The sequence below is a fragment of the Naegleria gruberi genome, assembly GCF_000004985.1.
Source record: "Naegleria gruberi genomic scaffold NAEGRscaffold_10, whole genome shotgun sequence".
NCBI lineage: Eukaryota > Heterolobosea > Eutetramitea > Acrasida > Naegleriidae > Naegleria > Naegleria gruberi.
Window position 1 is genome coordinate 147,384 of NW_003163317.1, and position 21,676 is coordinate 169,059.

At 32.6% G+C, this 21,676-nt stretch overlaps 11 protein-coding genes and 1 non-coding gene across 12 annotated transcripts; 5 read left to right on the forward strand and 7 right to left on the reverse strand.

The window, feature by feature from the left end:
- Positions 1-252: 252 nt before the first annotated feature.
- On the reverse strand, positions 253-2,459 carry NAEGRDRAFT_64406 (uncharacterized protein; the record flags this gene model as incomplete). Its single annotated transcript, XM_002680255.1, has 2 exons — positions 253-1,673; positions 1,781-2,459. 2 exons carry the CDS (start codon positions 2,457-2,459, stop codon positions 253-255), a joined length of 2,100 nt encoding a protein of 699 aa, XP_002680301.1.
- A 666-nt stretch (positions 2,460-3,125) lies between these two features.
- On the forward strand, positions 3,126-3,719 carry NAEGRDRAFT_47045 (uncharacterized protein; the record flags this gene model as incomplete). The annotated part of the gene is made up of 1 exon (XM_002680131.1): positions 3,126-3,719. The coding sequence occupies one exon, from the start codon at positions 3,126-3,128 to the stop codon at positions 3,717-3,719; it is 594 nt and encodes a 197-aa protein (XP_002680177.1).
- A 3,242-nt stretch (positions 3,720-6,961) lies between these two features.
- Positions 6,962-7,363, reverse strand: NAEGRDRAFT_83016 (myohemerythrin). The gene has a single exon (XM_002680256.1). The coding sequence runs from the start codon at positions 7,341-7,343 to the stop codon at positions 6,984-6,986; it is 360 nt and encodes a 119-aa protein (XP_002680302.1). The 5' UTR covers positions 7,344-7,363; the 3' UTR covers positions 6,962-6,983.
- Positions 7,364-7,745: 382 nt separating this feature from the next.
- On the reverse strand, positions 7,746-8,627 carry NAEGRDRAFT_31583 (uncharacterized protein; the record flags this gene model as incomplete). The annotated part of the gene is made up of 1 exon (XM_002680257.1): positions 7,746-8,627. One exon carries the CDS (start codon positions 8,625-8,627, stop codon positions 7,746-7,748), a length of 882 nt encoding a protein of 293 aa, XP_002680303.1.
- A 685-nt stretch (positions 8,628-9,312) lies between these two features.
- Positions 9,313-9,960, reverse strand: NAEGRDRAFT_64410 (uncharacterized protein; the record flags this gene model as incomplete). Its single annotated transcript, XM_002680258.1, has 1 exon — positions 9,313-9,960. One exon carries the CDS (start codon positions 9,958-9,960, stop codon positions 9,313-9,315), a length of 648 nt encoding a protein of 215 aa, XP_002680304.1.
- Positions 9,961-10,523: 563 nt separating this feature from the next.
- Positions 10,524-11,156, forward strand: NAEGRDRAFT_64411 (uncharacterized protein; the record flags this gene model as incomplete). Its single annotated transcript, XM_002680132.1, has 1 exon — positions 10,524-11,156. The coding sequence occupies one exon, from the start codon at positions 10,524-10,526 to the stop codon at positions 11,154-11,156; it is 633 nt and encodes a 210-aa protein (XP_002680178.1).
- Positions 11,157-11,367: 211 nt separating this feature from the next.
- On the forward strand, positions 11,368-12,374 carry NAEGRDRAFT_35757 (sec13 protein; the record flags this gene model as incomplete). Its single annotated transcript, XM_002680133.1, has 1 exon — positions 11,368-12,374. One exon carries the CDS (start codon positions 11,368-11,370, stop codon positions 12,331-12,333), a length of 966 nt encoding a protein of 321 aa, XP_002680179.1. The 3' UTR covers positions 12,334-12,374.
- Positions 12,375-12,511: 137 nt separating this feature from the next.
- Positions 12,512-13,879, forward strand: NAEGRDRAFT_64413 (uncharacterized protein; the record flags this gene model as incomplete). Its single annotated transcript, XM_002680134.1, has 1 exon — positions 12,512-13,879. One exon carries the CDS (start codon positions 12,512-12,514, stop codon positions 13,877-13,879), a length of 1,368 nt encoding a protein of 455 aa, XP_002680180.1.
- A 1,596-nt stretch (positions 13,880-15,475) lies between these two features.
- NAEGRDRAFT_t172 lies at positions 15,476-15,565 on the reverse strand. Its single transcript has one exon. It is a non-coding gene; the product is annotated as a tRNA-Leu (tRNA).
- A 373-nt stretch (positions 15,566-15,938) lies between these two features.
- NAEGRDRAFT_64414 (uncharacterized protein) lies at positions 15,939-16,454 on the reverse strand (the record flags this gene model as incomplete). The annotated part of the gene is made up of 1 exon (XM_002680259.1): positions 15,939-16,454. One exon carries the CDS (start codon positions 16,452-16,454, stop codon positions 15,939-15,941), a length of 516 nt encoding a protein of 171 aa, XP_002680305.1.
- A 560-nt stretch (positions 16,455-17,014) lies between these two features.
- Positions 17,015-19,828, reverse strand: NAEGRDRAFT_57283 (uncharacterized protein; the record flags this gene model as incomplete). The annotated part of the gene is made up of 1 exon (XM_002680260.1): positions 17,015-19,828. One exon carries the CDS (start codon positions 19,826-19,828, stop codon positions 17,285-17,287), a length of 2,544 nt encoding a protein of 847 aa, XP_002680306.1. The 3' UTR covers positions 17,015-17,284.
- A 619-nt stretch (positions 19,829-20,447) lies between these two features.
- On the forward strand, positions 20,448-21,460 carry NAEGRDRAFT_64416 (uncharacterized protein; the record flags this gene model as incomplete). Its single annotated transcript, XM_002680135.1, has 2 exons — positions 20,448-21,290; positions 21,386-21,460. 2 exons carry the CDS (start codon positions 20,448-20,450, stop codon positions 21,458-21,460), a joined length of 918 nt encoding a protein of 305 aa, XP_002680181.1.
- Positions 21,461-21,676: the final 216 nt, after the last annotated feature.

A 21,676-nucleotide genomic window follows, 5' to 3' on the forward strand; every position in this document is an offset into this window, starting at 1 on the left:
TAATTTACAAAAACTGTTACATGGAATAGGTACACGGTGATAATTATTTGAATTGAATAAACTCTCAATATTTATTCGATTTAATTCTTTCAAAGTTCCAAAAATTTAGAATTGGTTGTTCTCGATATTTTGATGAACATTTAATCATGCGTCTTGTTAAATTCCTCGATTAATTTCCAATCGAATATCTTACATTGCTGAAATACAATATTGACAGTGATTCCACTATTCACATAACATATCCAAATAATCTCAAAAGTCCTGAGAAAGCCTTAAGAGCATTTCTTGACAAACTTTTTCAGGTAATTTGTAAATTCTATTGGTGTGATCCCTGAAAAGTTGTTTTCTGTTGGTAATGCTAAACTTGACAATCTCTCTCAAAAATTGCTCAAATGATTGTAAATCAAGATATTTTTCACATGCTTCAAGTATTGTAAAGTAATTATCAATGGATAGATTAAAGTTATTCTTGCAATAATCGACCAGATATTGAATTTCATGTTTCATTGCCATATCAAGTAATCCAATAATTTTAACATCATCAATTTTGTCAGTTGAAATTCCATAACAATATTTGATCACAATTTCCAATAATTCCAAATCTTCTGATTCGTCAGGTGTGAATATTCCATCATCACTCAAATCACTGAAACAAGATCCACTGTCAAATAATGCATTAAACAATGTGCTAAATGAAGTCAATATAGTTTTGTGACAATATAAGTATTTGTCTTGTCCCATTTTGATTTTCACATCACTTGTTTTCTTGTCATTATATAATGATTCAATTATTTGTGGCTCAGTTTCAATTGTTTCCTCAATATTAATTGCAGTTGGTTGAGTAATGATCATTTTTGAAAAAATGGCAGTAGCATTTCTCATAATTATTGGAAGAGTTGGTAATAAAGTGTTTCCTTTTTTGGTCCTCATTTGAACAACAGCATATTCAATACAATAGTTATTCAAATGATCAAGAATGTAATTTTGAACATTGAATTCCTCATTGCAAATTTTGAGTAAATTTTCAATTGTTTCCCATTTGAAAGTAAGATTTTCTAATGTGAGTGAGTTCACAAATTCACTTGTCAATGATCTTTTCAAATCAATAAATTCACCATTCTTAAATAAACCCAAAATGAATAAAACATCCAAGATTTCTTCTTTGCTAAACTTTACCTTATTCTTATCATACATCAAAGAATCAATTAATTTTTGAATAATTTCTTGTGATGAACTCATCAAACAAAGTAACTTTTCATTCTTCAAAATGTTACTAAATTTTGGTGAAGTTTTTTCAATGAGGGGAATGAATCCATAAATTGGCAATCCAAATAATTCATCTCTTGAATGTTTTTTCAAATTATGAAATTCTATTTTAGAATGTAAGTTACCATTTCCAGTTAATAACTTATTTCCAATATGAGGATACGTTCTAATATCAAAAGGTGAATCACCACTGAATCCAGCAGTTCCATTTCCAGCAATTGTTATAATATTTCCATTTTCTAATATTTTTCTAATTCTATTATTATAATAATCAGCAATATAAACTTCATTATTTGATGAAACAAAAACACTAAAAGGATGATTCAGTCGTGCATTTGTTGCAAGACCATTATCACCATTGAATCCATGAATTCCATTTCCAGCAATTGTTATAATATTTCCATTTTCTAATATTTTTCTAATTCTATTATTAAAATAATCAGCAATATAAACTTCATTATTTGATGAAACAAAAACACTATAAGGAGATTCAGTCGTGCATTTGTTGCAAGACCATTATCACCATTGAATCCATGAGTTCCATTTCCAGCAATTGTTATAATATTTCCATTTTCTAATATTTTTCTAATTCTATTATTAAAATAATCAGCAATATAAACTTCATTATTTGATGAAACAAAAACACTATAGGATGAATTCAGTTGTGCATTTGTTGCAAGACCATTATCACCACTGAATCCATGAATTCCATTTCCAGCAATTGTTACAATATTTCCATTTTCTAATATTTTTCTAATTCTATGATTACCTTGATCAGCAATATAAACTTCATTATTTGATGAAACAAAAACACTGCAAGGAGTATACAGTTGTGCATTTGTTGCAAGACCATTATCACCACTGAATCCATGAATTCCATTTCCAGCAATTGTTATAATATTTCCATTTTCTAATATTTTTCTAATTCTATTATTACCTTGATCAGCAATATAAACTTCATTATTTGATGAAACAAAAACACTGTAAGGACGATTCAGTTGTGCATTTGTTGCAAGACCATTATCACCACTGGAACCCTTAGTTCCATTTCCAGCAATTGTTACAATAGTTCCATTTTCCAATATTTTTCTAATTCTATTATTAAAACAATCAGCAATATAAACTTCATTATTTGATGAAACAAAAACATTATTAGGTCGATTCAGTTGTGCACTGGTAGCAAGCGAAGACATTTTTTTAATTGTAATCCGAACGGAAACAACAAAATTCAAAGGATGAAAGGTGAATTTGTTGATACTTCATTCAACAGGAAGCAAAGGATGAGCAATAGACCCTAAGAAGAAAGCAACCAACATATGATGAGGAACATGGCAAGAAACTGAAAATATTGCCTGAATATTGGTCATTCACTCCGATACTTTACCTGACTTCAAAGCAACAGAGGAAATGCTATGATGAAGCGTATTACTCAAGATGAAGAATACACTGTAAATCCTACTTTGCTGAGAGTGGTGAAGCATCGTTCTTGAATCATTTTTTTAAGGAGTGTTTTAAAAATATATTTATCTAAAAGGAGCCACGTGACCTTAACTTTAAAGTTTGATAAGCTGCTAACTAGCAGACAACATGACGATAAGTCTGGTACTGGCGGAAGAGTGAGGGAACAACATTTAGTGCTAATCATAATTTTCATGAGCATCTCAATGGCACTAGTACAGAAAAATCTGAATTTTCAAAAGCTAACTTCCTATATGCTGCAGTTTAGCAGTGGCTTTCAATCCTCGCTAGATATATATTGCCATTCCTGATGTGACTTTCAATTAATAAATTTCAATGTGCTCATTGAGTCACTTTGAATTAAGGTGTTGTTTTATTTTTAAAAAAAAATTTTAAAAAAAATGCACAATTTGTTTAAACCTAACGAACAGTTTTCTGAGGAAGAGTTTAAGAGAAAGGCGTTATCGGGTCAATTTAAGGTATTGTCTGATTTCAATTCCGCAACCATTCTAAAAGAAAATCAAGAATTGGGATTACTAACTACTGAACAACAAGCTCCTCCTACCATAGAATTTCTTAAACTCGAGAAAAGTTGGTTACAGGCTAAAGAGTTGGCAACGAAACTCCTGAATGAAAATCAAGATCTTAAAACGTTTATTGAAACTCAAGAGAATGACTTTTATGAGATATCCGAAAAGAGAGAAAACGAAGTTGAAATTCTTCAAAACAAATATTCCGAAGCCTGTGAATTGAATCAAAAATACCAGCTTACACTTGAAGGTATCGTTAAAGATGTTAAAGCCATCCAAAAGGAAAGCAATGAGCTCAAAATCCGTATTACTGCTGTTGAAAAGGAGAATCAAGACTTCAAGAAGGAAAATCAAGACCTCAAAACCCGTATTACTGATGTTGAGAAGGAGAACGAAGGCTTTAAAATCCGTATTACTAATGTTGAACAAGAATTGCAACTTATGCAAATTCTTAATGCCTTATAATGCTCCTTTATGTTGTTTACTGAAAAGTATTTACAAGAAAAAACTGGAAGTTGGTGGGAAAAAATGGATAATTACATCAACCTTACTAATCCACAAGTTCTTACTGTTGGGTTATCTTTCTCTGATATCAAAACACTTTGGCAATTCTATACCAACAATTACCCTCAAAGGAATAAGATTGCACACACTGCAACAAAAACAATATCTTTATTTAATGATATATTAAACAAGCTCATTGAAGAATTCCTAAACTGGGCAGAGCAACATGATCCTTTTATTCACACTAAGTGAGTTCACAGACTACTACTCTCAACACTTCAAGATGATTCAAATGGTCAGACTGCAACTGCACATGAAATAAATATGAATTGATATTTTAATAGCAGATATATGAATGGTAAAATTACCAGCTCTATTGAGTGAGTTGGTCTGTATCTATGGTTAAGGGATTGAGCGATGATCAATGATCTTTGATACAGAAAGAGTCTTAACAATGATTGAGAAAAAATTTCCAAACCCTCTGATTCGTCAAATATGAATAATTCACCAATCAAAATATTGAATTCCTCCATTCAAATTTTTAGTAACTTATCTATTGCTTCCCATGTGAGTTGTTCTAAATTTGCTCAATTTGAATGATTGTAAGAATGATTGAAATGCGCTCATTCATCTTCTGAATAGTATTAAAAGATAAAAACTCTATGATGTTGGTTCGTACCCGTAATCAATTACTAATAAAGAGTTGTTTCTTTGAAATATCTGAATCGTCCAATGAACATGACTCCACATAATAGTAATTTAGAAAATGAATTGAAATGTGAACACAGACTTAATTTGCTATTCGAAAGTCCAATAGAAAAACCAGTGTTTGATAACGCACTTGTCACTTCGAATGTAATTTCAAATATTAAAGTTGAATAATTGGAAAGTTGAGAAATTTCAGAAATGGAAATTAAAAGTGTAAAGAAAACTAAAGTTAATGATTGAGTTGAAATAGAATAGAATATAGTAGAGATTAATTTTGAGAAGAAACTGGATGAAATGTTATAGAAACTTGCATGGTAAGGCTCATTAGATGATATTTCAAGTGATTTTGCATCTTGATTTCTGCCAGTTTCGCCCATGGTTGAGTAATTGGAGAAATTCAACATTTCATAAACTCTACACCCCAAATTATAAACCATTTTCGGTTTGATATACATTAGAAATATGTAAAACACCAAAGTTATATTCGAAAGTGATGATAAATCCATTAAGGAAATGCCTGCATTTCTAGCAGAAATTGGAAGAAACAAACTAATTACAACATTTTCAATTCCTCCTCCATTTTCACTATTTTTCATAGCCAATAATTGAACAGATTCATTCCAGTAGGTAAAAACGAAACCTATCAGAATCAATAATACATTAGAAACTCCATAAATCCAAGTCTGATATTCCTGATGAGCCATTAATGGACTCATTTGATGACAATTCTCCAAAATATACTTGAAAAGTTTCTTTCGTTTTGTTGAAATTCTCCAGAAAATCCAAAATATAAATTTCAAAGTTATTGGAAGAAAAACATGTCCCATTAAGATTAATAAGGAAATTGTGGAAAAGATGATTGGATTGGTAAAGTTTTCAAGGCCTTCATCGAGGAGAGTTGTTCCACAGTTGAGGAATGCAGAGGTGGAAATGAAGAGTCCTAACCAGAAGGGATTGTTTCCTTTCAGATAAAAGTTATTGGAAAGGTGGAATGAAATACCTAAAATTAAGAAACCCAACAATATAGAAAGAATAAAGAAAGAGTAAATTATGATATTTGTCCAAATGATGCTGTAGAATTCAATTTCACTCTCCTGATAATAATCATATTCTTGTTGTAAAGGTTTCTTACAAAGTGACGAAACCCTTCTTCCAAATCTATTGAACAGTCCTTCGGAAGCAACTCCTGAGAGTTCATCCTCCAATATTTCATCGTCCATACTTTCTTCTTGAAGTACTTTCCTAATCATTTCATTTCTTGTATTGTAAACTTTACAAATTGTAATCGGAATCATTGTTACGAAAATGGATCCAGTCAACATGGCCAATAACAAACAAATCTGTGAAGATACTCGTATATTTTCCAATGAATGATTCAAAAATCCTGTCAGACATATATTCGTTATAGAAATAAACAATGAATCCAGAAATGAAAATTTAGTTTTCACATTCGAAAGTTCTAAACAATAAAATACAATTCCATATAAAAATCCGCTCACAATCAAGATCAATACATGTATGTATATCGAATATCTACCTAACATACTCTGTATCGACATTTTCTTTGTGTTTAATCTCAAGTTTTCTTCTCAGATATTTAAAAGATTTTCTTTCAATAGATTTTTTCCAACCTTTCCTTATTTATAACCTAATACTCAACAAGTGAAGATGAAAAAGTATGTCTTATATCAGACATCTTATTATTTTCCTTTCAAAATACCTTTGCATTCGAAGAAAAATTATATGTTTATTCAATGAGTTCCTGAGATATTAAAAGCACTTGAAATTTTGGTCATCATCTGTTTATTACAAAGTGATTTATTTCAATTGCTTGTTTATTGTCTCTATGGAATTCCTTGATTGCAGTCCAATTGCGATTTCAAGTTTAGTTTGTGAATTAGTTTTGTAATATAATTTATTGGAAAGATGGATTGGTGGCAAAATAATGTTTGAGAATTGTCTCTTGTTTGGATTTAATTTGATAGGAAACGAAAAAACATCTTGGATGTGAAGGAAGAGTTTCGTCTTTACAAGGTTTAGTTTCTTTTGGTTTCTCCTCTCTTCTTTTCTTAATTTTCTTAATTTTATGAACGTGTTTAGGATGTTTCCTATGATGATGATGCTTTTTATGAGTAGATTTATGGTACTGATGAATTATTTCTTCTTGGCCATTCGAATGATTGCATTCGAAACTTTCCAAAGATGGATGTTTCGTTTTCCTCGAGTGTTTCCTTCTCTCTGAGCAATACACTGTTTGTGCAAACTGTATAATCAACACTATTGCTATCAACAATACAATAAATCGTTTCATTTTCTTTTTGAAATTACAAAACATTAATTTTTCATCTTTCATTCCACTTTTCAAACATTTCCATTTTTAGCTTTTTCTCAATACTACTCCAACATGTTCTCATAGTATTTTTTTATCAAGATTAGTTTAGTTTCCCATAAAATCTTCACTTCTTTCAACATCAAATTCCCAACAATTTTTTCACTTTCTAAAATCTCTAATTTTATTTAAATAACACCCTTATACTTCATATCAGAAGCACAAATGTGAGTAATCAACCATTGCTTAATAAATTGCATCTCAGCATCTCCAACACTAGTCAAGGCCAAAGCATCCTGAACAAATTTATCATGAGTTTCCTTATGAGAGGCAGATTCAGACCAACCAGCCTTAGCAAACAAATCTTCTTCAGTCTTGAAGTGGAAAACAACGTAATCTAATAATTCCTTCAATGTTGTGCCGCAACTTCTCTTGGCATCTAAAGCGTTGATTAAAGTGAAGAGTTTCTTGTGTTGTTCGTTTAATTCAGCATTGCCAATATCGAGAGTGGTTGACCATTCGTATGGGGTTGGGATTGGATAAGACATTTTTGTTGTTAGTTGTATTGATTGTTTTTTTTGTTTGGTTGATTGGCAGGTGACAGTTGTTGGGGTTTTAAAGGTTTTTTGTGATCAGAAACTTTAGAAGGTGTGGTTGCAATTTGTCTTTTTTTGGAAATTTTTAGGTTTTTGTCGGATTGTAATGATGTAATTTTACAGAGTTGACTTGTCGTTGTAGGGAATGTGGCGTGTTAAATGTGACATTATTCGAAACAACGCCAGTTTTTCAAATATGGCGTTCAAAAATTATTTCTCCAAATGTACATCCAATCAAAACTCAACAATTACAATTATTCGAATGAAAAATTGTAGTCAAAGATTATAATACAACATTTTAAAGTTTGTTTTTTCCACATGTTGTTACAACTGTTTATTCTTCCACAACTAAATTTATTCTTTGAGTTGGAAAAGAGCCCAATCTACTCTTGGTTGAATAGTCTTTCCATCTTCCAACACATTAGAAATAATGTGTCCAGCAAACATTTCAGTCTTATACTCTGTACCATTATCTTTGACTAAAATTGGAACATTGACGTATCCTCTCGGAATATCTTGTGAATCAATCTTTGGCCATGCACCAGGTTTACAATCTCCTTTCCATGTTCCCTCATCTGAAAATACACAGAAAGTTGTAATCCATCCACCCAAATAACGAGGACCTGATCCACTACCTGAAAAGTGAGCTACTCTATTCCACCACTCCTTATCTGGATTTCCCTTGATTGATTCTACAAAATGATCCAAAACTGGGAATAATAAAGTAGACCATTTTTCCATATATCCTTCCTTTGTGTCAAATTCCAATAATCTGTTCGCTCTTTCTCTAATCTTGATCCAGTCCTCAACCTCTCCCAATAATGTTACACTTGGCAAGTTACAAAACAAAAAAAACTTGTAATCAAAGTAATTCTTCATAGCAGCCATAAGAACCACTGCTCCAACCATCCTATCATTCTCAGTGGTGGTAGTAAAGTCTGGCATGACCCATTCTCTTACACTTGGATCCTTAATATTCTGTACAATTTGATTGGTCATATCCAATGAGAGGGAAACATAATCAGCCGAGAATAAATTACCAGAACCGTAGACTGTTAATTGCTTCTTTCCATCAAAGTCTACAAATTTGTCTCTCAATTCTTCTGACTTTCCATTCACATATTTCGAAAATTGAGTACAAATAGTAAGCCATACATCATCAGGTCTAATGACCAAATTATTATGATAGGAATAGGCTTGAACAACACTTTTTACAAAAGAATTTGATCCCAACATGATCATGGATTCATCTATTTTACCAAAACTTGATATAATCGGTTGCTTTACATAAACTTCCTTTTCTTCAGTCTTTGAAAGATTTCTCTCCTTTCCAGGAAGAATTTGTTCAGGTTCAAAGGCTTGTTTTGGTTTTAAAGAGAGAGAAAATACAAACTGCAACCTCAATATATAATGAATTCACAACCATCGCCTCAGTGACTTTGAATGTAATTGGCATTTTTTTTCTTGAAGTTATATTTTGTAAGTTTTGGAGTTTATTAATAGGAAAAAGGAGTATATATTGATGAATGAACCCTTGATGCAAAACGTGATTTGTTCAATCAAGTATTGTATATTTACTATGTATTTCATATTATTCGAATGATTTTTCTGATTGACCATTTATTGATTTTCGTGAAAGATTGGTAACTGTGTTGTTTATTATATATTATTAGGAAAATGACCTTTAATTCATATGCTTGGGTTGGGTTTAATTCTTCATGTTGTGAATGTTATTGTAAGCCTTCGAAGTGCTTCTAACAAATATAGCAATAAAGTTTACTAATGCTAAAATAGCTGTGGCACTAAAACACCACCATTTGCAATCCGCTAATGTCAATGCAATGAATAGAGGGAAAATAGAAAGCATTGATATCCCAACAATCTTACTATGAAATGAAGATTTCTTTTGTTTAGACTTGGCTTAATTAAACTTGAAGAAACTCATTACATAATGAACTGCACCAAGTATGGTGCCACTCAAGATATTCACATATGATCCAATTTGACTTAGATTAGAATTGAAAATGGCTCCATAATCACCAGTTGAATAATCAGTTTTCAAAAAGAAAAAGTAGATTGACATAACTATGCCTATAACTGAAATGAAAACATGAGGATAATTCTCCTTAAAGTCATCAAACTGTTCCTCATACGTATGGAAGTGGCTTCTAATTTGGTTAAACAAATGAACTGCAAAAGGTTGAGGAGCAGAACGAGTAGTACTAGTTTTTCCCTTACTAAAATAGTGAATAATATAGCACAGGATAATATCTCCAAAGTCTACAAAAAATGTCCAATTAGAAAAGTCTCCCATAAAATCAATAAGGCAATTTACAATAAAAAAACAAAGATAAAAAAAAACTGGCAAAATTGGCATCTCATGGCCAATCTCCAAATAAATATTATAGAAGAAAAAATAGAAAAATATAATTGCCATCAAATTACTACTGGACGTGATGTAATCATATGCACTTCTAATATCGTTGGTCTGTGGATTATAATTCATCAATAACACAACACCTGTGCAACACAGAGCAAGAACAATTCCAGAAAGCGAAGCCTTGCCCATTTTTTTTGATATCGTGTCGTAATAAACGATTTTTTTTTGATATCTTTCTCATCTATTAATAGCAGAGATTTGGAATGTCATTACCAGTATTAGAAAATATTATGCTTTTAAAAGATGAATGAAGGAGCTTTGATTATTCTTCTTAATGAAATTGGATTTTATTCAAAATATTGTTTGTAATACTGTACTTTACAATATTGAGCCAATGGTAGGTCTAAATATGTGTTCGTAATCATAGTAATGCGACAGCCCATTGTATTTGGAAGTATTTGCATGGAGTGATAACATTCTTAAAAAAAACGAAATGAATGTATGTTGATGCTCTGTAATTTATTACTAATATTCTCGTTGTTATTTGATGATCATCTTTTGATATATTGGTGGATGATGAATATTTGTGATTTTTAATATGTGATGATATTTTGTGTGGATGACGACGGCTAATCAATAATCATCTTTATCATCATAATGGAATAATTATCTTCTATTAATATGAATAATATTATTTACATGCTATCATCATTCTCCATTATTAACTTCTAACATGTATTATTATTGCTTTCATGAAAATTATAACAAAACAGCCTAGAAATATTTGCCTCGTTCTCCTCCTTCTCATTGTTGCTCTCGTAGTAGCTCCATCATACCAATTGTCTCTCTCACCAGAACTTCGTGCCACTTGTTTGGCTGCCATTCAAAGCTATGATAAGTGTACCTTCTATACACAATGTTTGGAAAAGATCAAGCCTTGTGGTCCTAATGGTTATGCTCTTGGATATGGTTACAAGTATTGTTCTAAATTCTTCTCTGATGTTAATAGAGGAGCTTACAAGAGTGAATATGCTCAAAAGTGGGTTTCTTCAACTGGTCACTGTTTGCAAAAGTTCTTGATGCAAAATGTTGTTGAAAAGTTGTTGTCTAATACTGGATCTGAATGGAATTGTGAACGTATCATTGATGCTAGCTTTAATTCCCATCCTGGATGTTATACTGATTCCATCTCACCTATTGATGGTCAAAAGTATAGTATTTGTAAGCTTAGAAATGTTTTTGATGTCAAGACTGTTTTGATGACTGTCGATGCTAAGGACTTGTTGACTGCTAGATCTATGAAGCAAATTGTTGGTGTCTTGAAGAATTGTATGTCTGATGTCTTGTCTTTGGATGAAGTCAATGAATTGAATGATTACCTTTAAATTATTTTCCAATTAATTAATTATTATTAAATAAATATTAATTTATTACTACATTTAATTAAATCATATTTCCCTGATGTCTAATACTGCGTAGTCTGAGAATCATGTTAAGAAGAACGATGATGAAGAAAATTCTCTCTTCCACGTAAGTGCCAGCTAATACAATCCAAAAATTATCATCACAACAAATAAAAATTAATTATAAAAAAATATGAGTGCTTCTACTTCATCACATTCAACTGCTCCAATTAAAACCTTCTCATCTGAACATCAGGATATGATCCATGATGCTCAAGCTGATTACTACGGAAAGAGATTGGCCACTTGTTCAAGTGATGCTACAATTAGAATTTTTGATTTGGCTCCAAGTAATTCTGAGGAACCAAAGTTGGTGGATACTCTCATCGGTCATGAAGGTCCAGTCTGGCAAGTTAGTTGGGCTCATCCACAATTTGGATCGATAATTGCCAGCTGTTCCTATGATCATAGAGTTATTATTTGGAAGGAAAATCAACAAACTCACAAATTTACTAAAGTTTTTGAATATAGACTTGAGAGTAGCGTAAATTCAATCTCTTGGGCTCCTCACGAACATGGACTTCATTTGGCTAGTGCAAGCTCCGACTCACAAATTACATTCTTCTCCTACGATGAACAAAGCAATAATTGGAAGGTTTCTAATATTAGAGATGCTCACAAAACTGGATGTAACTCTGTTTGTTGGGCTCCTGCATCACACACTGGTGCTTTGGTTCAACAATCTTCACAAGATCAACCAGAAAATTTAAAGTTTGTTAAGAGAATTGTTTCAGGTGGAAGTGATAAGCTTGTTAAAATTTGGGAATTCAATGAAAGCTCAAACCAATGGCAAATTGAAGCTGAATTGGAAGGACATGACGATTGGGTTAGAGATGTTTCTTGGGCACCAAATATTGGTCTCCCTTATGAAACTATTGCCTCATGCTCCCAAGATAAACGAGTTATTATTTGGACTAGAGATCAAAATTCAAACCAATGGAGCAAGCAAATTTTACCTTTCGAAAATGTTGTTTGGAGAGTTAGTTGGTCATTAACTGGTAATATTTTGGCCATTTCTACTGCTGATAATGAAGTTACTTTGTGGAAGGAAGATGTTAATGGTTCTTTCCAAAAAATTAGTTCATTGAGTGACAAGTAAACTGCTTGTGATAATATTTTAAATAAACCTTTTGTAATCTTAATATAATTTTTTCACAATATTTAAATGTATGAATCGATTAACAATAGGTAAATCTTCTGTCATCTCCTTACATACATTCAAGATCACAAACTTCCAAGTTCATGGGAATAATAACAGAACAACAAGAACAAAAAAAATGCAACCACAAGAAGAAACAAAACGACACACTTTTCAGAGAAGGGTAACAATAACAGATCTCGTATTGATGCAACAACAAGAAGGAAAAGGTAATAATAATAATATACAACAAGTGATGAAAAATTACTTGACAATACTATTGGTTTTGATTGCAATTATCATGATGGCTAGTCATCCAATGATGATTCATTGTTTATCATCATCATCGGAATATTCCTCCTTTATGAATTCTGATAATCATGGAGATGTTTCAATGGTAGAACAATCAGCTCAAGGAAATGCTGCCCTTCAATCAGCCCTAGACGCCTTGAATTACACTTCAACTTTTACTTATTCGGGAAGAATTACAACATTGGACTTGTTGAATGAGGTGATGAAGAATTCATCCCTAGATAGAAATACTGCTTTGGATTATATTAATAGCTATTATGTTTCTATTAGATTGCCTGTTAGATTTCAAAAATTGACCAATTCAAATGATCTTGTGGAGAGAATTGAAGTTCTGGCTGTGAATAGAATTAGGAATTCATTCTACTTGATGGTGAATAGTTACAACGTAGAGTCATATTTTCTGGGAAAGAACACAACTGTTGGAAAGACAGTTCCATTGTTTACCGATTTGACATCACCATATTTCCCAACTGCTTTTGATGGAAAGACTTTTGTAATGGTTTTCAAACCAAATGGTTGGGCAAACATTTTGAAACAAAGTGATAGTAATGCCACCTCGTCGAGAACTATTCTTCACACTCCACAATTGAAAATGTTCAATCCAACCACCAATTCGAGAAATCATTTCAAAATTGTTAATATTATGGGAAAGAATGCTTCCCAAGTGATTAATGTTGATTCTGGAAAATGTTTAACATTTAATGATTTTGGATATTTTAACAACTTGATTGCCGACTTTCAAGATTGTGATAGTAATAATAGTAATCAATTATATGTTTGGACTGGTACAACTCTGGTTCCACTCTTCTCTAGAAATGGTAATCAATATTATGCCCTTAAGAGAGATTTCACATTTGGAACTTCATTTATGGAATATTCCAATGATTTCAAATATACAACCATTACTTTACAATTGGTTACACCTGCCAATTATGATGTTGTGAGATCACAAAATATTTCTCTAACAGATAGCTCTATTGAGCAATTTTATTCCGACTATTCTCTAGTATTGGACGAAAAATTGGATTCCACAATCAAGACATTTGTTTCAAGATCAGTACAGGAAAATACTGATGATAATAGATATCTTAAAGTTATTGGAACAAGGTGGTCAATAGCTCCTTCCTCATTCAGTAGCAGTTTCATTTATTCTCTTGTATTGTGCTGTTTGGTAATTATTATGCATTTTGTGTAAATAAATAATTCATTATCACTCTTTAATCTGGATTTTAATTTGGCAGTACTGTGAACAGTTTTATGATGACGTTTCTTGAATTGATGCTTAAACTCAATTTTTCAATTTTTTCAAGTTGACTGGAAAATGACAGATAATTGTTGCATATAATGAACTGGAAAGAACTAAAAAATGATACAACAGCTGGATAGCGACAGCCTTGCAAATATTCTATCCTTCTTTCCAACGAAAGATTGTTATTTCGTCTACTTTAGTTTACAACATTCTTGTAAGAATTTATATAGACAGTTATCAACAAGACAATCACCACTAGAGCCTAAAACTATCCAACAATTTCTTCATTCCGATCAAGAAAAATTCCATCATCCGATAGTCAATTTCCAGAATTTGAAATTTCACTCAAATTATTGGAAAGTGATTCGAATGAGTGTTTTGATAAATTGGAACAATTCTTTTCAAATATTTTGGATAAAGACACTGAGAATGAAGAGAGCGTTTATTACGTGAATAGAATTTCAACAGAAGAACACAAGTCAATTAGACAATATTTAAAGGAATGGATTGAAAAAGTGCCAAATATCGTTAACAATATTTCAATGAATGTTTGTAGATTGACCAAAGAAATCATTCTTCATTTACAAATTGTTAAAGAATGTGATGATAGAAAGGGAATTCCAGGAAGAGTTGTCAATATGAAAGATTGTATCAGTTTATGGAATATTCATACAAAAGTGGAGGGATTGCATTCAAGAGGAAGACCAATTAATGTTGATGAGTATGGATATGTTCCTCACAATTGGAATCCTATTTATGGATATGTTTATCTAGGTGGAGATATTGGAATGTTGCTCTTGTATTATTTGGTGAAGAATTGCTTGGTTGAGTGGATGGAAGAACGAGCAACAATTCAATTAGATATGTTATATGATAAGGAAACGATGAAAATATTGAAAGAGCAATGGATTCACAGTGATAGAAGGGAAAGAATTGTGGAATACTTTTTTCAATTGATTGTCAAAAAAAGGCCCATTGAAGGAATTCAAGTTTCACAAAATGAAGATTTTATCAAGTTTGAATTTGAAACTCTAAATATGGAAAAGAATATTTGGAAAATGAAAAACAATCAAATATCCTTGCCAAGATTTCCTTCAACTGAACTATCTCTTATTTCACATGTAAGGCCTCAAAATCTGAGGTTTTTCAAGATTCCACTGCTTGGAAGAGTAGATAATTGGTTTCTTTCGAATATTTGCGCGAATGCATGGTGTTGTCCTTTGAGTGTTTCAGGAATTTGTTGTAGTTGGTGTTTTACTGATTTATGCTGTTACAAAAGGGTAGGTTTTAATTGAATCTTATAATTATTGAACATTTGACAGAGTATTGACTTTTCAAAAATTTGGGGATGGCATCACTTTGCTTGCTGTTTGAATTTTCTGTGTAGATCAGAACACAAAATATGTTTCACACTTAATTTGGATAATTGTTGGATGGTTTGTTTTCCAGAAGGACGAGAAATAATGAGAGAAACCTACACAGAAGAGGATAAAAGAGATTTATTCTAACATATGGTTTTCATAAATTGAAAGCAACAAAATTTGATGCGAGTGGGATTTGAACCCACGCCCTTGCGGAACACGGTATTAGAATACCTTAACGTGTCGTCTTAGACCACTCGACCATCGCACCATCGAATATTTCAAACAAAATGGTTAAGACAACAGTTAAAAGAGAATTTCAAAGAGAAAAGCAAGTTGAAAGAACCATGTTAAGACTACAGTTTGGTTAATGGGTTCGAGGATTTTACAATCAATCTGTTCACTAATGACTTTTCTTGAATGATATAGATTATTCTGAATTCTGTTTGATTAATAATAATTAATTTAATTATTGAAAGTAAAATTTTGATGGAACTATCTGTTGCTCAATGATGTCGGTTAGCACAATTAGGTGCCTTTTCAAAATATTATCGATACTATTCGAAAGGAAAATAATCCATAATATTTGTGTGTGAAAACAACAAGCTCCATCTCTTCTCTTTGAATTCATTCAAATGATTCAATTATTCTTCATCGTACAAGTGAGAGAATTCAATAACATCATCCAAATCATCCACATCAACCATTCTCTTCTGATAAATACCATCTTTTGGATGATTTCTATGCCACTTTTTATGATTTCTTCCTTCAGATCTGAATCTTCCATTTCTAGTCTGTTTTTTGAAAGCTCTTTCTTCATGATGAATTGCATTCCATTCCACCTTATTAAATCCCTTCTCAGTATTAAACTTGTGAAAGGAATTCAAAAGAACAGGTTCTGCTCTCTTTATATTCGCTCTCTCTGCAACCCAATCACATCGTTGATGATTTTCCTTATACTGACGATCATAGAGTTCCAATTCAGCAGTATAATTCCTCTCCAATCGATGAGCTCCGGCAGAATATTCCAAATTACTTGATGATTTTTGTTTGTATTTGGAGCAACCTCCGTGATAGGATGTATCACTAGTCTTTGCTACACGAGGTGTTTGCCATTTAACTTTACCACTTCTAGCCAATGAGCCGTGAATAACTGCCATATTGTTCTTTGTTTAATTGTTGTTTGTTTTTTTTGGTTAAAAATAGAAGAATTCACTTGAAAAAATATGAAATTTGCTTTTGTTCTATTTTTATAATATTGTAAGGAGTTTTATGTAACCTCATTATTCGGATAGGTTGTTGCATTGATATTTCAGCAGGAAATATGTTAAGGTATTGATGTTTCCAATGTGGACAGTTCTTTTGGTGTTGAATATGCTTTAAACGACGACACCTTCTCATCAAACAATGTAGAAGAAAGAGCTCAATTCATCAAGACACTCACTGCCAAATTGTATTGCATCCAAACAATCACTTTTGAGAAAAAGGAATACTCCCTTGTGGCAATACCTAAAATATCATGTAGCAAAGTGATAAACAAGGGAACAAAAGAGGATTTTGAAAGGTTTATGGACCACGAGTTCATTACCAATTCACTGCTGAATGATTTGAAACGATATTTCAAGAGTTATGAATTTGAATTAACAGACAAAGCGAGAATTGACAATCAAAAGAGAAAAGAGTACAAAAGAGAATGATGGCCGCTGGCTTGTGCAATTTTACAAAAACATTCAATTTACTGCAGTAACAATTCCTTAAATAAAACACCATCGTTTCAGAAAAATAATAGAGAACTCTGATAATATTTTCTGATGAAATTCTCCAAGTGAAATCTCCACAGTTGTCTGAAAGGAATTAGAAAAATTAGCCAATTTTCCAATACTTTAAGGAAATCAAGTTTCAGTGAGAAAATTTGTAAAATAAAAATGTCTCAACTCCTACATTATCTTTGACATTAGAATAGCCAGTCTGTTTTCTTGTAGCTGTAAACTTATTTTCTTGTTTTCAGTCTCAATTCCAGAGGGAGAGAATTGACATCAACCTTTGAACAGCCACCAACATGAATTGTTTGCAACTTTGAACATGCTTTGGCAATAGTAACAAGTCCCTTATTAGTAATATCACAAAATCTTACATCCAATTCTTCCAAATTAGTTAAAGAACTCAACTCGGTTACCCCCTTGTCATGAATTTGATCCTCTCCTAAATTCATTACATAGAGCTTTCTCAAAGATTTCACATTTCCAATCATGGCGCAACCAGCATCACCAAAAGCTGTGTTTTGTTTCAAATCCAAAATTTCCAGCTTTGATAAATTAGCCAATTTTCCAAGAGAATTTAATGAGTTACCAATGATTGAATCAGCATAAAGATGTTTAAGATTGGAGAAAGTACTGATCGTATTGAAAACGTCTTCGCTCATTGTCGCCCTACTCAGATTCAAAACTTGAATAGTATGATTATTTTTGAGGCCTAAGAATTCCTCTCCAGATATTGCATAACCCTCAAGTTTCAGAGTGTGTAATGTCTGTATTGTGTTAAGTGCTGTAAAGAAAATATATGCATTTGCCTTCTTCTCGTGTCCAAAATGGTTTCTATCAAATTTACAATCCAAAACTTGAAGATTTTTCCAATTAGCAACACAATCTCCAACGTCACTAATGAAATTACGACTTTCAATTCTAATAATTTCCAAATTGGGCGTGTGAGTAACAAACTCGCTAGTTATGAATGTAGTCGGTCCACAATATTCCAAATGTTTCAAAGCATAATTGGTTTCTGCAAAAACTTTTGCAAAATTCTCATCCAAATAGTAAGATCTTGAATTTGTCATCTTTGTCCTGAGAACACTTCTCCCAAAGCAAATTTTCTCCAGATTGTTAAATTTACGTACGGCCAATGTTATTAAAGACTCAAATGTTTCAATTCCTTCAATATTGAGCTCGGTTATTTTGGTACAAAGAGAATTGTCAGTTGTAAAGAGTTCTAATTTCTCAACAAGATTGTTCTCAATTTCATTTTCATCAGCTAATTGGATAGTTCTCTTAGGGAATGAAAAAAGGTAATGGCTTATTGGATAAACTATTGACATTTGGTGTCTATGTAGACTTTGAATTTGAATGAGGTGGGATATTTCTTGAAATGAAAGGTTTGTACTTTCAACATGGAGATATTTAAATATAAATCTTGGCTTGTTAGCTTCCTTAAACTTTCCAAAATATGTTTTGATAAATTTAGAATAATTTAGTATTCCATCAAAACAACATGTTTTTGAAAAGCTGCCACCATAAAACTCTATCACAACCTCCTGAATTTTAAAAGGTAGATTTGAAAGTAATTGAATTGTAGAAGATCCCATCCTCACAAGATTGGTTGCTCCACTGTGACTTCTACTGCGAGCAGAGTTTGGAGTGCTGACTTCCTGGTTATTATTTACACACATGTCAACACTCAACTTGGGCCGTCTCTTTGTTGTTCCTGTTGACAGTCTTGGCATGGATAGAGCCTTTTTTGGAGGGGAAGGAGGTAATTTTACAACTGGATTAAGGTAAATTGATGGAGCCATTTCAAAGCTCTTCTTTTGTTTCTTTGGAGGTGATTCCTTCTTTTTTGGTGATTTCTCGCTTTTTGGTTTATCTACACTCACACTCTTTGAGTAAATGTAAGCTCTTACTGGAGATGAAGGAGCTTTCCTTATTGCCCTAGATGATGGCTTAACAATTGATAATCGAGGTGGTACCTTTTTAGTTTCCTCCATTTTCTTATTGGCATCCATAAAAGCAGTTGCAGTAAATGTTGGTGCTGTTGATGCTGCATTGGCAGAAAGAGCCTTCCTTCCCAAACTGCTAAACATGGGAGAAGTTGGTGGTGATGCTTGCTGAAGAACCATATCCTCATCATCCATTGAGTGTTTTTTCATATTTGGAATGGGTGATAATTCCATGCTATCAATGCCAACCCTCTTCTTATTGGCAGTCAAATATCCGAGTGTTGAATTATTATCAGAAGTGGGTGAGTGTCTTTCATGATGAGAAGGAGGTGATAATGATGATGGTGGTGATGATGAATGGTGCTGTGAAGAGTAGGATGAAGAAATTCTTACTTTAGCCTCACTTGAGGGTATACTTGTTGAATCGGAGAGAACTACAGATGATACTCCCTTATATTTTCTAATGTTTTGAGGTGTTTGTGAAGGATTAGGACCCATGGCCAAATCTACATATAAATGTTCCTCTGCTCCATTAAAAGTTGAATTATTATTCTCACTGATCATACTGAAGGAATCTTCTTCCATCAAATCTGAGGGAGTCAATAATAATGTATCATCAACATCCATTCTTTTTCTTGTGGGTGAGGAGGGTATCGGAGGAAGAATAATTTGTCTACTCTGTTTCCTCTTTAATGATGATAGAGGTTCAAACAGAACAACTTCCTCCTCTGAAACTGCTGTCCTCAATAGAAATTCAACTGCTGCATTATTGGGCGTTGATGAGGGTGCAAAATAGCCTGATGAATAACTACTGGTTTTTTTCATTGTTATTCCTCTCTCTAGTGTATAATATCTCTTTCAACCTTTATATCCCAGAAAATGATCCTTGTATCTCCTCTAATAATAATAGCAATAATATTGAGTGTTGTTTTTGGCTCAAAGTTTTGTGAAAGCTACCGCGAGCAATGATTGTCCACTTTTTTAACTATGCACGTTGTGTCTGTTCATATGCGCGCAAGAGTGAAGAAATGATTCTTTAAGGGTTTGATGAATTTGCGTCGTTAAAAGGGCTCGCTTTTTTAACGAGTGAATTTTTCATTAAGAAACAATGTATGAAGGCGGAAAAAATATATATTAAGGAATGAGTAATAACCTTGTAATATAATTGTTTTGGTTTACAACCATTGTGTTTATAAAAGTTGTAAGCTAACTTACTTTTAACAAATTCTGAAAATTTTGATAAATCTGATATTCATCATACCATAAAATTGTAACAAGTGTGAAATTGTATCAAATATATATTATAATAATGTTTTTCTAATGGATTAGAAATACTGCTAAAACTGAATAGTTCTATTTTTGGAAAACTTCTTGAATTAGAATTCTTCTGAAACCAATCTCGTTCGAAATCCAACTTGGTATCTTACCAACTAAAAAAAAACGAATGACTTCAAGTGTACAACCATCTACTCCACCTCTAGGCGCAACAGGAGTTGATGAAACAACACCTCTCTTTGAGAGTACTCTCCTTATTGAAGATCAGGATAATTTGTTAATGTCTGATCTCAAGAATAATCAAGAAAGTGCCCTATTCGAAACAATTGATAAGGATAATATTGACAGCAACTTTACCATTGAAGCGAATACTTCTGGTGGGGTTGATTTTGATGCAAATATATTCAATGATGAAGAATTTGGCAATTTAGCATCTGCCTTCACAACTGAAACAAAGGAAGAGGAACAAGTGGCAAAAAGTCCAATTCTCATTGAAGTTCCCTCCAATGCAAACTTTTTCAATATGAAAAGCTCACAAGAATATACCATTGAGGAGGATCAACCATTCCTTGAAACCTTTGAAATGCACCAGGAGAAACTCGAGCAAGAAGAGAAACCTTCTGATGTTGCCCCTTTCACAGATGCTTCTGAATCTTCGTTCATGGCTGGAACTTCTAATTTGAATGATAAGATGGATATGGCACCACCAACTAGATTGAAATTCAGTGTTGAAGGATCTTACACATCCTCATCCACAACAGATCCACTAACCTCATTCACAGCTCCCAGTATTTCAATAATGGAAGCTGATGATAATCCCTTTTCATTAACTTCTCCTCAGGACTTTTCCTCAAATGTTTCATCGAATGGATCAACAAGTGGATTTTCAAATAATCATTCTGCTAGATCGTCTGACAACTCTCCTCCCTCCAAATCAGTTAAAACTGAAAACAAGTCAAGTGCAAGTCAGAGATTGGAAAGAGATGATGACTTGTCTGGTTATACTTCAGATGTGTCATCTGAGGAGGGAGAACAGAAACTTCCTGGTATTTCCAAAACTCCCTACTTTGAACTTCGAATCACACTTTCACAATTCAACTTTTTCAGAGTTGTGAGAGTACCTCAATTGGTAAATCTCAACGATTTGTATATTATTTCAATGGAAGCACTGGATTGGGATGATGATAAGTATAGAGAACATCCACATTATTTCAGAGATGAAGGTGGAAGAATCTTCGCCAGCTCAATACGTACATTATCTAACATTCCACCTGAAGAAGAGGACAATGTTAAAGATGAAAAGACCTATCTTTTAAATCAGGTGCTCAAGCATGAAAGAAGTACTCTCACGTTGTACTATTCCAGTAAGAAGGAGTGGATTGTCACTATTGCCCTTCA

Coding starts and splice junctions, on each gene's coding strand:
- NAEGRDRAFT_83016 (XM_002680256.1), bottom strand. CDS start 7,343: ATGTCTTATCCAATCCCAACCCCATACGAATGGTCAACCACTCTCGAT.